This window comes from Mytilus edulis, chromosome 14 (genome assembly GCF_963676685.1).
Source record: "Mytilus edulis chromosome 14, xbMytEdul2.2, whole genome shotgun sequence".
Classification (NCBI taxonomy): Eukaryota; Metazoa; Mollusca; class Bivalvia; order Mytilida; family Mytilidae; genus Mytilus; species Mytilus edulis.
The window spans coordinates 64437660-64451314 of NC_092357.1; the positions used below are offsets into that span (position 1 = coordinate 64437660).

The following is a 13655-nucleotide window of genomic DNA, read 5'->3' on the forward strand; positions in this document are numbered from 1 at the left end:
TACCGAATACCCAAGTCCACATTAACTACATCTCTTGTTTTATAATCTGCTCTATGCAGGTTCATTGTTACAACTTATAATTATTGTTCATCGTTAGTATTTGTTACAATGTATGTTCAAGAAAGGTAAAAGGGCTATTTTGAAGTGTCTTAAAACAGGTTTTCAGTCATTATGAGTTCTAGTAATATTTGTTAAAAGTTAATACGTTTAACAAAGATATCAGTTTGTATGCGTGTTTTATACTTGTTAACTTGCAGATGTATTATTAACCACACGACACTTTTTTAGAATTGGTAGAATCATTAATATAATGTTGTTTATATATACATGATATATGCGATGTTAAGCAGCACATTATGGACAGTACACGTTCTGTCGTGATATATTTATAGTACCGACAACTAGCTATTACATGCCCCGCTGCTAAAGTTGCCGTTTTTTCAAAAAGTGGATAAATCATATATCAGAACGGCGCAATAAGCAAACACATAACATGCAAGGCCAACATTAAATATATCTTTGTTTTCCCTCCCCGACTGAGATTATCAGGGTATGGGTAGGTAGGTAGGTAAATTATTTTATTTTATTTCTTGATATAATTGTTCTATATTGAATTTTTACAGAATTCAACAGGTAAGATAACATAAGTCAAGAAAAGTGGGTATAACCTGTATTCAGTGTACACCCCAGTTTTCTGATGTTTAAAACAGTATACAGGGACCTCCTTTTTCCTATTCATTTTATGGTATGAAATCTACAAAAGCACATATCCTTCATATGAACACTATAAAGATTGAGCAACATGAACTCCAAACTTAGGGCGATATCGGGTGCTGCAGAAGGGTAAGCAGATCATGCTTCACATGTGGCATTCGTCGTGTTGCTCAATAAATGTTTTCAAAAAGGAAAGCTTTATGATCGTTGTATTGTACCGTTATTTATATTTGTTAAAACAAGAATAATCAACGCCATGGATAGACAATTATTCATATTTTATTAATGCACGAATATTTTGTATTTTGAGGTAAATGACATGTTACAAAACTATATATACAATGATTGCTAATAATAATCAAACAGACAAAAAAAATACACATATTTTCGTATGCAACCGGACGTACTTTAATTAAGTAGTAAATGTCCGACAGCTAAGAGAACAACCGATAAATAATAAAGGAATAAAAAAATGCAAATACAACGAATTGAGGGAAAGTTGTCAAAATATAAAGAACACAGAAATTATTAAAGTTTACGATAAAGATAAGATAACTTACCAATATTTAAAAATAAAATAAATAATGAAACATTAAGAATAGAAACATTTAGATTTAACATACAAATAAACAATGCAAATTAAAAAATAAAGACCAGAGAAAGTATTTACATGTAATTAGTAGATTTTTCAGATGATCTGTAACATATTTGTGAATAATTATGATAATTATTGACTTTTTCTGCAACATTTGTTGAGAAAATACAATGTCTCATGTTTATATAAAATATGAATATGCTATAGTATACAAATGAACATTTAACTTTGATGAATTTTGGTATTTGAATGGTTTTCTATGCATGTACTGAAGATGTCGACTTAATAACCTGTTCAACATAATTGTGTGTGTTGACTTCACTTCATCTCTAAGATATATTTATATGTCGTAATCATCAATAATCAAAGGAAAAAAAGTGCGTCCATTATTTGTTTTTGAATTTGAAACATCTTTTTGTTCTTAAATTTAAATCGTGTATATATTTGCTTAACACCACAACCACGACTTACTGTCGTAAGTGATGTACAATGATTTTCAATGGTTTACAAGATATATGGACTAGGTATACTATAACTTTTCATTTCGTTTATATCTGTCATTTTTGTTTTTGCACCAAAAGATTCCTTTTCAAGAATTTCAAATAAAACCTGCCAAAACAATAACCAAAAAAGTAGAAATATATGATATGATCAAATAAATCAATTGTCCGGGATTTGAATATAATTCTTAAACAATTTTAAAATCTGCAGAAACAATACTTTCATGTAATTGTAAAGGAGGAACATCATAGAAGTACACGGTACCTATAAAGTACTTAACAATGTTATTGCATTATTGGAATTTTGTCACGTTGTACAATTGGAAGTATTTACATTCAAATACCAAAATCCTCAAAGTTAAATGTTCATTTGTATAATATAGCATATTCATATTTTATGCAGGTTTCATATAAACATGAGACATTGTACTTTCTCAACAAAATTTGCAGACAAATAAAGTCAATAATCATCATGATTATTCACAAATATGTTACAGAACATTTAAAACATCTACATTATAATAAAGTCAATAATCATCATGATTATTCACAAATATGTTACGGAACATTTAAAACATCTACATTATAATAAAGTCAATAATCATCATGATTATTCACAAATATGTTACAGAACATTTAAAACATCTACATTTGTACATTATAATAAAGTCAATAATCATCATGATTATTCACAAATATGTTACGGAACATTTAAAACATCTACATTATAATAAAGTCAATAATCATTTAAATGTTCTGTAACATATTTGTGAATAATCATGATGATTATTAGTAGATGTTTTAAATGTTCTGTAACATATTTGTGAATAATCATGATGATTATTAGTAGATGTTTTAAATTTTCTGTAACATATTTGTGAATAATCATGATGATTATTGGTCTGCAAAATTTGTTGAGAAAGTACAATGCCTCATGTTTATATGAAACCTGCATAAAATATGAATATGCTATATTATACAAATGAACATTTAAGTTTGAGGATTTTGGTATTTGAATGGTTTTGTATGCATGTACTGAAGATGTCGACTTAATAACCTTGTCAACATAATTGTGTGTGTTTTGTTCACTTCATCTCTAAGATATATTGCGTTGACTGGTTATCTTGTCGGTTAATACATTTTGATTCTTTAAATATAGGTATAAAATAAAACTCACACGAACTAAAAGAATTATATGACTTCTGATATTGAGCACGATCATTGCATGACTACTAGATGGTCAAATCACGTGGAGACCTACGATATAAATTAACGGCACTCGCTGAGGCGAATATCGTTTAATAGCCATACCTGTTATATGTGTTAGTTATTTACAATAGAGATTAATAAATACATTTTGCATTATACTTAATCAGTTATATACATTTATTAGTCGTAATCATTAATATTTTGAGAGAAAAAAAGTTCGTTTATTATTTGTTTTGAATTTAAAACATCTTTTTGTTATTAAACTAACAATTTGTATAGATCTGCTTTACACCACAACCACGAGTTACACCCGTAAGTGCTGTACAAGGATTTTCAAAGGTTTAAAAGATTTATGGACTAGGTATTACAAAACTTTTCATTTCAGTTATAGCTGGGAGTGTTTTGCATCAAAAGAGTCCCTTTTCAAGAATTTCAAATTAGTCCTGCCAATAACAATACTTAAATAAATAGGAATATATGATATAATCATATTGACCAACAGTCCGGGATTTGAATAATTCTTGAACAATTCATAAAAATCTGCAGAAACAATAAAGAACGTCTCCGGGTGCGGGAATTTCTCGCTACATAGAAGACCTATTTGTGAATTTCTGCTGTTGTCTGTTCTATGGTCGCTCGGATTGTTGTCTCTTCGACACATTCCCTATTTCCATTCTCAATGTTATTAATAGCAAAGGAGAAACAACACACAAGTACAGGTTACCTATAAAGTACTTTAAAATGTAATTGCATTATTAGAATTTTGTCTAGTTGTAAAACCGGAAATATTTACATATAATTAGTAGAATTTTTAAATGTCCTGTAACATATTTTTGTGAATAAATATGATAATAATTTACTTTATTTGTCTGAAAATTTGTTGAAAAAGTACAATATCTCATGTTTATATAAATTATGAATATGCTATAGTATACAAATGAACATTTAACTTTTATAAATTTTGGTATTTGAACAGTGTTCTACGCGTGTACTAAAGATCATAATTTATAAACCTTGTTAAGTAAAATTGTGAGTATTGACTTCACTTCATCTTTAAGATACCGTTTACTGACTGTTGATCATTTCCGTGTTCTTTTCCCCTTACATGCAGAGAACAATATCAACAATTCCAAATGCAAACAATGTATGTATATAGCAGCTCAATGCTACTTTGTGCAATTCGAATCATTGTATATAGCTAGAAAATAAAACTCATATTAACTGAAAACATAAAAGGACTTCTGATTTTTAGCACGATCATTGCATGAATACTTGTTTTATACCAAGAGACCCATTCGATGGCCGTAACAAGAAATGAGTTGTACTGATATTAATTATTATTTTTTATTCAATCTCATCTTCAACACATGATAGAGGTTATTTACATGTACTTCATATTCTATAATCGGACAAATCGATTCAATACTAAACAGACGATTTCATAATACATTAGCATGTTAATATCATGTATATCAATGTTTAATTCCACCTGGATTAAATGCACCCCACAATTAAAGTCATATTTAAAAACAAATCCAAGTAATCTATAGGGTTTGGGTGTTGTTTAAACGTTTTGACTCATTCCAAATATCTTAATTAATATTAGTTTGTTGTACATGCAGTACAAAAACCATAAATTGAATGCTCTTGTAAACTTATTATTCACAAAACAATAACAAAATGGTAGCCTTAGGATTTTCATGTTACATACTCGAGCCAATCGTACCAGTGAAGATACATAAATACCGGTAGGTTGTGACAAGGGAATGTCACCATCTATAGATGGATAACTAACTATAGGAAAAGAAAAATCATCTCTTTTATCATAAATATGTGTATTAAGCTTTCCGTTAATGATATATATATCAATATCGAGATAGAGCAGAGGTCATTGTATGTATTAGTTTTATTTAAAGTAAGTTCAACAGGATAATTTTTGTAGTATGCATACTAAAATCGTAATTATTGACAACCAGTATATCATCAAAATATCCAAAAGTATCATTAAATTTTTGTAGCAAATGTTTTGCGATGGGTCTTTGCTGATTTTCGTCAGGAATGAGACTCATAGCAATACAAAAAAAACACGTCCACAATTTACACAGTAAGACCCTTATTTGAATTCCATTAACTTGATGGTCCAAAGCGAACACAGATGACTTGTGCACGGTAGGACCCTTATTTGAATTCCAATAACTTGATGATATATGGAATCTCAAAAGCAAATACAAATGCTATCTAGTTAAAACATGAAGGGCGGTTATAAAATCAAAACATGTCCCATTGACATAGTTCTTTTGTTTATTGCTACTAAAAATGACATAACAGAATTTTTAACATATGTTATCACATTCTAGCTTTTTAAATACCCATTTAATTAGGTGTGTGATTTTTTTCTTAATGAGAATATGGGGCAAAGGGGTATATACAGTTTTTGACGCTGAATAAGTAATAAATTACATTACTTTCAAAGGCATTACTTATACAAATATTTGACAAAATTCTTATATGGTCATTTTTAAAAATTTCCTGTTACAACACTTTTCGACAACCAAGGATTTTCTTTTCCCAAGAATAGATTACCTTAGCTTGTTTACAACTTATAATTTTATTGATTATTTGACCAATACAACAGTCCATTTATGAATTTTTCTTGTGGAACAAATCTAAGAAGAAAAGAATGATCAGATAATTAATTAATATATTATGTAATGCACTTATGTATAGCTGTATAAGAGGGTCGCAAAAAAAAAAGAGGGACAGTCAAACTCATAAATCGAGAATAAACTTACAACGCCATGGCAAAAAATGAAAAGGACAAACAGACAAACAATAGTACACATGACACAATATAGAAAACTAAAGAATAAACAACACGAACCCTACCACAAACCAGGGGTTATCGCATGTGATCCGGAAGGAAGGGTAAGCAGATCCTGTTCTTCATGTCGCACCCATCGTGTTGCTTATAAGATAACAAATCCGGTCTAATAGTCTTATTCGGTAGGACACATTCATGAAAGGGAAGGTGATTGAAGTTACGATGTAAGGAACATACATGTATTTTGTAAAAGTGCACATCTATGTATCCTCCAGTGCATTGCAATTTTTGTATTTGATTAAATTTTATTATCAAATTGTTCCAATGAGTTACATTGATTTCCCAGTAAAATAAAAACCGATAATTTCACATGTGAAAAAATCATGGTTATTTCACTCTCTGACGTCATACAACAATAGGCGTTCTCAAGACGTCGATAACGGCGGATCAAAACAAATTGCAAATGCGTCGAAAAAAGATTTAAAAAAAAAATCCATTTGCCAATGTAATAAAGAGAATAACTTATAGAATGCAAATATAAAAAAATATTCAACTCGTGACCGCACAACACTACGCGCATTCGTGAATTAATGTGGTGTTCGGTCACACGTTGAATATTTTTCACTACTTGAATTCTTCGATTAGTAATTATATAGCAATCTTTAAAAGTGTCTGAATACAATTCGTGGTTACTTTTTCTCTACATATACAACAGATTGAAACAATGTATCTAAATATAGCTTTCAACGTGGTAAAACGTGTTCGTTTATAACAAGACAAACTTGCGATCAATACTACGTATACATATATAAATATATTTATACATTCATAATTACATTACTTACAATTTACATGTTCTGAGTCGAACACCAAGATGAAATTTGTATTTGTACTTGCCATTTTCATTGTTTGTGCTGCAGCAGTGACAATTCTTAAAGTTAAAAGTAAGACTTCTTTATCGTTATTTGAAAATATATTATTTTTTTTAATACAAGGGACAAGAATTTTCTGTTGTCTTATTTTTTTTTTAATTTGTGATGTGGTTTTATACACTCATGCAGAATCAAAGTATAATTATGTATGTAAAATAAAGTTTAACCCTTTTTTTGTTTTAGTTTTTCGAGTTGATTACAGTCTGGTTTTGAATACAAATGACAGCATTTGGAACGTATTTTTCAATCAAATTTTATACGAATTTGTTTAGTTTGATCTGTTTTTAACAACCTATGATAATAAGTAGTCAGGTCTACTTGATTTTAGAAAAAATAGAAATTATATGTGTATCAATTGCATATCTAGATACACGTCAATGCAAAGCTGAAGGTGGAATATGTAAACAAACGTGTGCAGTAGATGAAGAAGACACAGGTCGATGTTGCCGCCATAGTTATAGATGTTGCCAACCAACTCCTTGTGATGGTATGTAAACATTTTACTGTTGATTGATTTCAGGTCATTGATAAACACGAATACCAATTTTCGTAGAGTAAGTGTTACAGTGTGAACAACGAATTAAATTTATAAAATACATTATATTACAAGTTTTCTGACCAAAAAGCAGAAACAGCTTAAAGTCACCGTACATGTACATTAATTCACGAATATTTGTACCATCAGTAATTAATAATTCCACAGTTCATAACATCTTTTGGTCGTAGTTTATTGTAAACAGGAACAATGGATTTGTTATTTTGATAATTTGATGTTTCTCAACGACGACGACCTTTACATTGATAACGGCTTTAAAAGAGGGGAGAAAGATACCAGGGGGACAGTCAAACTCATAAACCGAAATAAACTGATAACGCCATGGCTAAAAATAAAAAGACAAACAACCAAATATTAGCACAAAAAAAAACATTTAAAACTAAAAAAACGTCACGAACCACATCACAAAATCGGTTGATCTTAGGTGCTCCGCAATGGTAAGCATATCCTGCTCCACACATGGCACATGTCGTGTTGCTCATGTTATAACAAAATTATTATGAAAATTATAATTCAGTAGATCACATTCGTCGTGAAAAGGAAAGTGGATTATATTTACGACATAAGGGATATAAACGATATTTTCTTTGAAATGATTATTCCAAAAGGGTCAACCAACTCGTGTTGGAGTCCGTAAAATTAACGAAGGGATGATTTTAACTTCACCATTTTGAATTCTTGGTTAAATAGCTTTATTGTGAGCAGCAACCTTCTATCGAGGAACATTTCTTTACAATTCCGAAAATTTCAGACAATCCAAGGCGTGTTGCTCGATGTGAGCCAAGGCTCCGTGTTGAAGGCCGTACATTGACCTATAATGGTTTACTGTTATAAATTGTTATTGGAATAGAGAATCGTCTCATTGGCACTCATACCACATCTTCCTGTATCTATTTATTTGTTTAATGAAAATCTGTCTATTATGAAGTTTTAATTTTTTTGTCAATTGGATGCGGTGTCATGCGCGTCTGACAACACATCTTTTAACAATTATACAATTTAACTCAGAGTAACAGTAGTGGTCAAGAAATTTGCGCAAACAGCGTTTTGCTAGAATAAATGAAAATAACGTAGATTTTTTGACAGATTTATAAAATAAAAGCAGAATTAGATGTATTTTTGAAGATACTAATAACATTAACAATACAAAAAAGTGCATGAAGACTTAATTTTAAGATATTTGTAACAATATCATTCTTTGCAATAATCTATAAACTAGTATAGCTTACAATTTATATGTAATTTTGTTTTTCTTCTTTCTAATCTATTCTCAGATACACTTCAGTATAAGCTGTGTACAGATATTAACGGATTGACTAAACCGGTGTGTGTGAATGAAGCAGATACAGGCATAGGCCCGTTTTGCAATAATAACAGATGCTGTGCGTGTAATAGTATGTAACACATTTATTATCCGTTGAATAGTATAATAATTTAATTTTGGACGTAACGCGTCTTCTGATTAGCTGCCGTCGTTTTGTTTATCAACTCATAAACATAATTGTGTCATGTGACCGTGACGTTATCAACGTTTTTTTCATGATTTACTCCGGTTTAAATGGAATTCAGAATTGAATTGTAAGAAATAACTGTTATATATAATTTTTTTGCTACGCGGGTTAATCAGTGTGCTACACATTTTTGATGTTATTTCTTCATGTCAGAAAAAAATATTACAGTCATACCTTAACACATGCTTAAGAAGATATATTTTTTTAAACAAGCACATTTCATTTCGTTTTCAAAATTGAATTTTAAAGAAAACGGTTTCACAGTAACACATAAAAATAGTCTAGTATAATAGTTCATGTTAAATATTTAAAAAAAACATGATTTTCATAAGCATGGAGAGATTATTCCATTGGTAAACAGACTTTAATAAGATGAAAAGTAGTCCATAATGGTTAAACAACAACTATTTACGTCGATACTAGAATTCTACTAATTTATATCTGAATTATTTACTATGACAGGTACTTGTGGTGGAACATTTAATGGGCCAGATGGAAGTTTCGCTTCAAATCGTTATCCATCAAACTACTGCAATAACCACGATTACTGTATTTACAACATAACAGTTAAGAAAGGTTCAAGAGTAATGTTGAACTTCACAAGTTTTCACATTGAGGACAATTCCGATTCAGTTGGGGTATACACATATTCAATTAATTTAAAATGTAGTGCATGTCTTGCTAGTAATGTTATTAGCTATTTCCACTTTTCTATGGAAAGACCTATTGTATTTGTTCTCATTATTACTATTATTTGGTCTTTCCACTTTTCTGTGGAAAGACCTAATATATTTGTTAGGATTATTAAGTCTTTCCATTTTCGGTGGAAAGATATATTGTATTTGTTTTCTACCGTCAAATTTTGTTCTCGCGTAAAATATTTGTTTCGCAATATGTCGCTCAGATATTTCTTATATATTATTATACAGTTTCTGCGCTTTTTATCTTCACTCATACAAAGTCGAACAATTTTCTATGTAAGAGTTTTCTTCCTATTCACTGTTAATCAAATGTGTGCATCTCCTTCGTAACAAAAAAAGGTATGGACAAATTATTTTCTAAAATTGTTCGTTTCATCCTCAGGAATTTTTGGCTAATTTGAATCGAAATGATTCGATGAAATATTATATGAGTTATCTACCTTAACCAAATAAATTTGTCCGTATGTGTTATTAACTTATAAACTGTTAACCGTATAACCCTGGAAGGTTTGTATTTGAGGCCGCTATGTTTTTGCTTAGAAAATGAGGTCGGTTTCTTCAAACAGATACGATAAAAGATGTTTAATTTTTACTTTTGAGTGAAATAAGGAAGATAATTAGCTACTCCGGGTGAAGTAAATGTCACTTCCGGTCTAATAGGATATTTTCTTTCACACTGATTCCAAAAAAATATAGTTTCTATATATTCTTTATACTTTTGCCCAAAAGCCAAAAATAATTTGCCACTTTCGGTCAGAAAGTCACTTTAGTGATAAGTGTATGTATCTAAATATCAAAATAAATGGATTGCAGGTACTTTTTCATGAAAAAAATGCAACAAGGCTACTTCCGGTTTTTTCAAGTCACCTCCGGTTGTCTTTTAGGTTTGAGTAAACACAAACTAGCGTCTTTTTAATAAACTTCAAAATTGCTTTGAAAGACTTCCGAACAATTGGGTTTTAATTGTATCTATATTTGCTTTGAGGATTCTTAACATTTTTATTTTCCTTTATGCCGTAGATTTTTCTGATATGTTTTTGAAACAGAGACAGAACAATCATGGAATATTAGTGCTGTTAAGATCATCATCTAACAAAAACAGCATCAAAATATAAACAGTATACAATCATCAGACAACCTTGCGCAGAAAGTAACTTTAGAAACATAGATCATTGTAAATTATCGGTTGATTAAAGATGCTCTGCAAAGGAATTCAAGCAAATCATGTTCATCTAGTGGTACACGTCGCGAAAGTCAGTGCAAAAGACGGTCGACTATATGTACTTCATGTTTATGCAAAAACATGTATTGTAATACATCAATATCGTCAGTTCTAGTAAACTGTCGATGTAGTTAGATACTAAAACATTATTAGGTATTGATAATACATTACTTTGATTAGGTATATGATGGTGAGATTTCAAGAGATACATACCTTGCTTCATTGACGGGAGGACCTAAGGAAGGCATAGAATTTACTTCAACTTCGAATACGATGATCATTCGCTTCTATTCTGATTCTTCTATAGTCTATTCTGGGTTCAATGTCAGTTATCAAACATTACAGTAAGTGACAGCTAGTCCTTTCAAATGAATGATCTACACGTTCAAATGAAATAGTCACATATCCATTTTGTAATTCAGAAGCATTTCAAACTAGAAAAGTCAATAGGCATGATTGGGAATCGGATGAGTAGTCCAGAATGTGCCAACGAATCGAATATCGTATAAATTTAGAAATAAAACATCTACTGAAAATGTAACCAACAAGATCAACACGTCTCTTGCATATTATAATGATGTTTTTGTTTTCTACTGACCACATATATATAAACGTAGAATGAGTACCATCTTGTTATAGAAGTAAGAGAGAGGCAAACGATACAAGAGAGACATTCAAACACATAAGTCTGATAAACTGATAACACAAAGGATAACAAAGAAAAAGACCAACAGACAAATAAAAGTACACTTAACACAACATACCAAACTAAAGACTAAACAACTATAACCCTTCCGAAACATGGGGGTAACTTCAGGTGCTCCGGAGAGGTTAGCAGATTATGCTTTACCCGTGTAACCCGTCGTGTTGCTTTGTTCGAAGATTAACCGTTATAGACATTTGATTCCGAGGCACTCTTAACATGAAAAAAATAGTGGATACATTTAACAGTCTTGAAAAGTTATGCATCATAAATTAGTAATTAGAATATGTTAAATTTAGTACTTCTCATTTGAGTTTAAGTTATGAGTATGAATTTCGTTTCTCTTTAATTTCTTATTTTCAACATGTTCAGGTGCCTGACAGTGATTAACTTTTTTATGAGATAACGTTAGGTAGAAATTTTATAGAATTATCAAAATTATATACTTGAGGCCTTTATCATTTGATTCCCTTTTTATTAAACGCCTAAAACATAATTTAACGTTTATGTAAATGCTATTTTGTAACGGTGTATCCAACGCTTTCACGAATTCATGTTATTAATTATTATTATTTATGAATTATAATTATTCTCATTTCAATTCATGTCTCTTTTGCAGATGATTCTCTTACACAACATGCACAAGTGGAAATAATATCAGAAGGAAAATGATAATAAAATATGTTACCTGCAGCATACTTCGTTTTCCGAATTTATAATCAATAGTTTGAATTTTAGTTTAGAACAATCACTGCTACGTATAAAAAGGATGATACTGTAAATTCAGAAATTATAGCGTTCATTTATTATTGCAATTTTGTAATTTTAGACTGAAGGCGATTTAAATTTTTACGATTTCGAGAAAAATCCTGTTTAATTCATATAAAATTACTTAAAATGCGAGTTTAATTTATTGCGTCAACAACTCTGTCGCATTTTTCGCAATAATAAAAACCTCGCTATAATTTCTGAATTTACGATAGTTAAAAAGATAAAAAAAAATTGTTTTCAAGTCGGAAATCAATCTAGAAAGCTTTACAATCATAGTATACTTCAAAACTTACACATAATTCAGTCGAATATGTTTTTTCTCCTAGTTTCACGTAATGCAAGATCAAGTTTAACATTTTAGTGTCAGTTGTAAAAAGGTGGGAAATTTTAAGGCAACTCGAAAACATGGTTTATTGTGATATATGTAGTCACAGTTTTCTAATCATTGTCATGTATGTTTGTGATGCTTATCCATTTGGTCAATATACTATAGACTATATACAACCGTCATTCAAGTTTGAGTTGTCCCTATTTATAGACTTCAATTCAGCTTTCTACGGACGATTCCTGTACCGAATCAAGAAAATGACATTTTTTATTCATTTGTACAGTTGGTTGATAAAGTAAGTTGTATGATTTTGCCATTGTTTGTTGACTTGCCCCTTTATGAATTTCCATTAAAGTTCTGTATTTGTGTTACTGTTTTTTTTAAACTCCGACCTGACCTGACAAAATGTAAATCAATTCAAGCGGGAAAAGGAACGGTCAGATTTATTTAAGGAATAACTGCATTCTTTTTTTGTCTATGAACAAATAACATACAAAATGATGTATACATCGAATAACCTACGTAGCTGGTTATTTTAAAGTGTTCACCACATTTTTTATTCTATTTCAAAAAGAAAGTAAAAATATTGCAGTCATTTCTTTTTATTCAATTCTTCTCCCATTTTAAACTGGAGTAAATCATGAACAAACGTTGACGATTCCATGGTCACATAAAACATATTTAATTGTTTATGCGCATTAAATAAGGCATCTTGGTTGTGACATTTAAGCTCTATGAAGTTGTTTTAGGCGTGAAACCAAAACGTAAAACTATAACGTCTTATTTCTCATTTTCACGGTACGCGTAAAAATATGTCTTAAAAGAAAGTGGGATTTCGCGTCGCGCCAATATCTAGTATAATAAAACACAAATAGACACAAAATATACCACACTATCTGAAAGAGGGATGACAGATACCTGAGGGACAGTAAAACTCATAGATCGAAACTGACAACGTCATGGCTAAAACAGAAAATGACAAGCAGAGAAATAATAGTACACAAAACCCAAAATAGAAAACTACAGAATAACAACATGAACCCACCCAAAAAAGGTTGGGGTGCTCTCAGGTGCTCCGGAAGGCTAAACAAA

The 13655-nt window shown here is 30.3% G+C and overlaps 1 protein-coding gene across 3 annotated transcripts in view; it reads left to right on the top strand.

Annotated features, from left to right (window-relative positions):
• The window catches only part of LOC139503306 (tumor necrosis factor-inducible gene 6 protein-like), a 34473-nt gene extending 21543 nt beyond the window's left edge, over positions 1 to 12930 (top strand). Inside the window, exons 1-6 of one of the 3 annotated variants that reach the window (XM_071293069.1) lie at positions 6645 to 6783; positions 7139 to 7258; positions 8602 to 8721; positions 9301 to 9476; positions 10942 to 11105; positions 12084 to 12930. In XM_071293069.1, the coding sequence (XP_071149170.1) occupies positions 6714 to 6783; positions 7139 to 7258; positions 8602 to 8721; positions 9301 to 9476; positions 10942 to 11105; positions 12084 to 12087 (654 nt within the window). In that variant the 5' untranslated portion in view covers positions 6645 to 6713 and the 3' untranslated portion in view covers positions 12088 to 12930. Of the gene's footprint in view, positions 1 to 6644; positions 6784 to 7138; positions 7259 to 8601; positions 8722 to 9300; positions 9477 to 10941; positions 11106 to 12083 lie in introns of those variants that run through there. The other 2 variants (XM_071293066.1, XM_071293067.1) reach the window with 2 other exon arrangements.
• Positions 12931 to 13655: the final 725 nt, after the last annotated feature.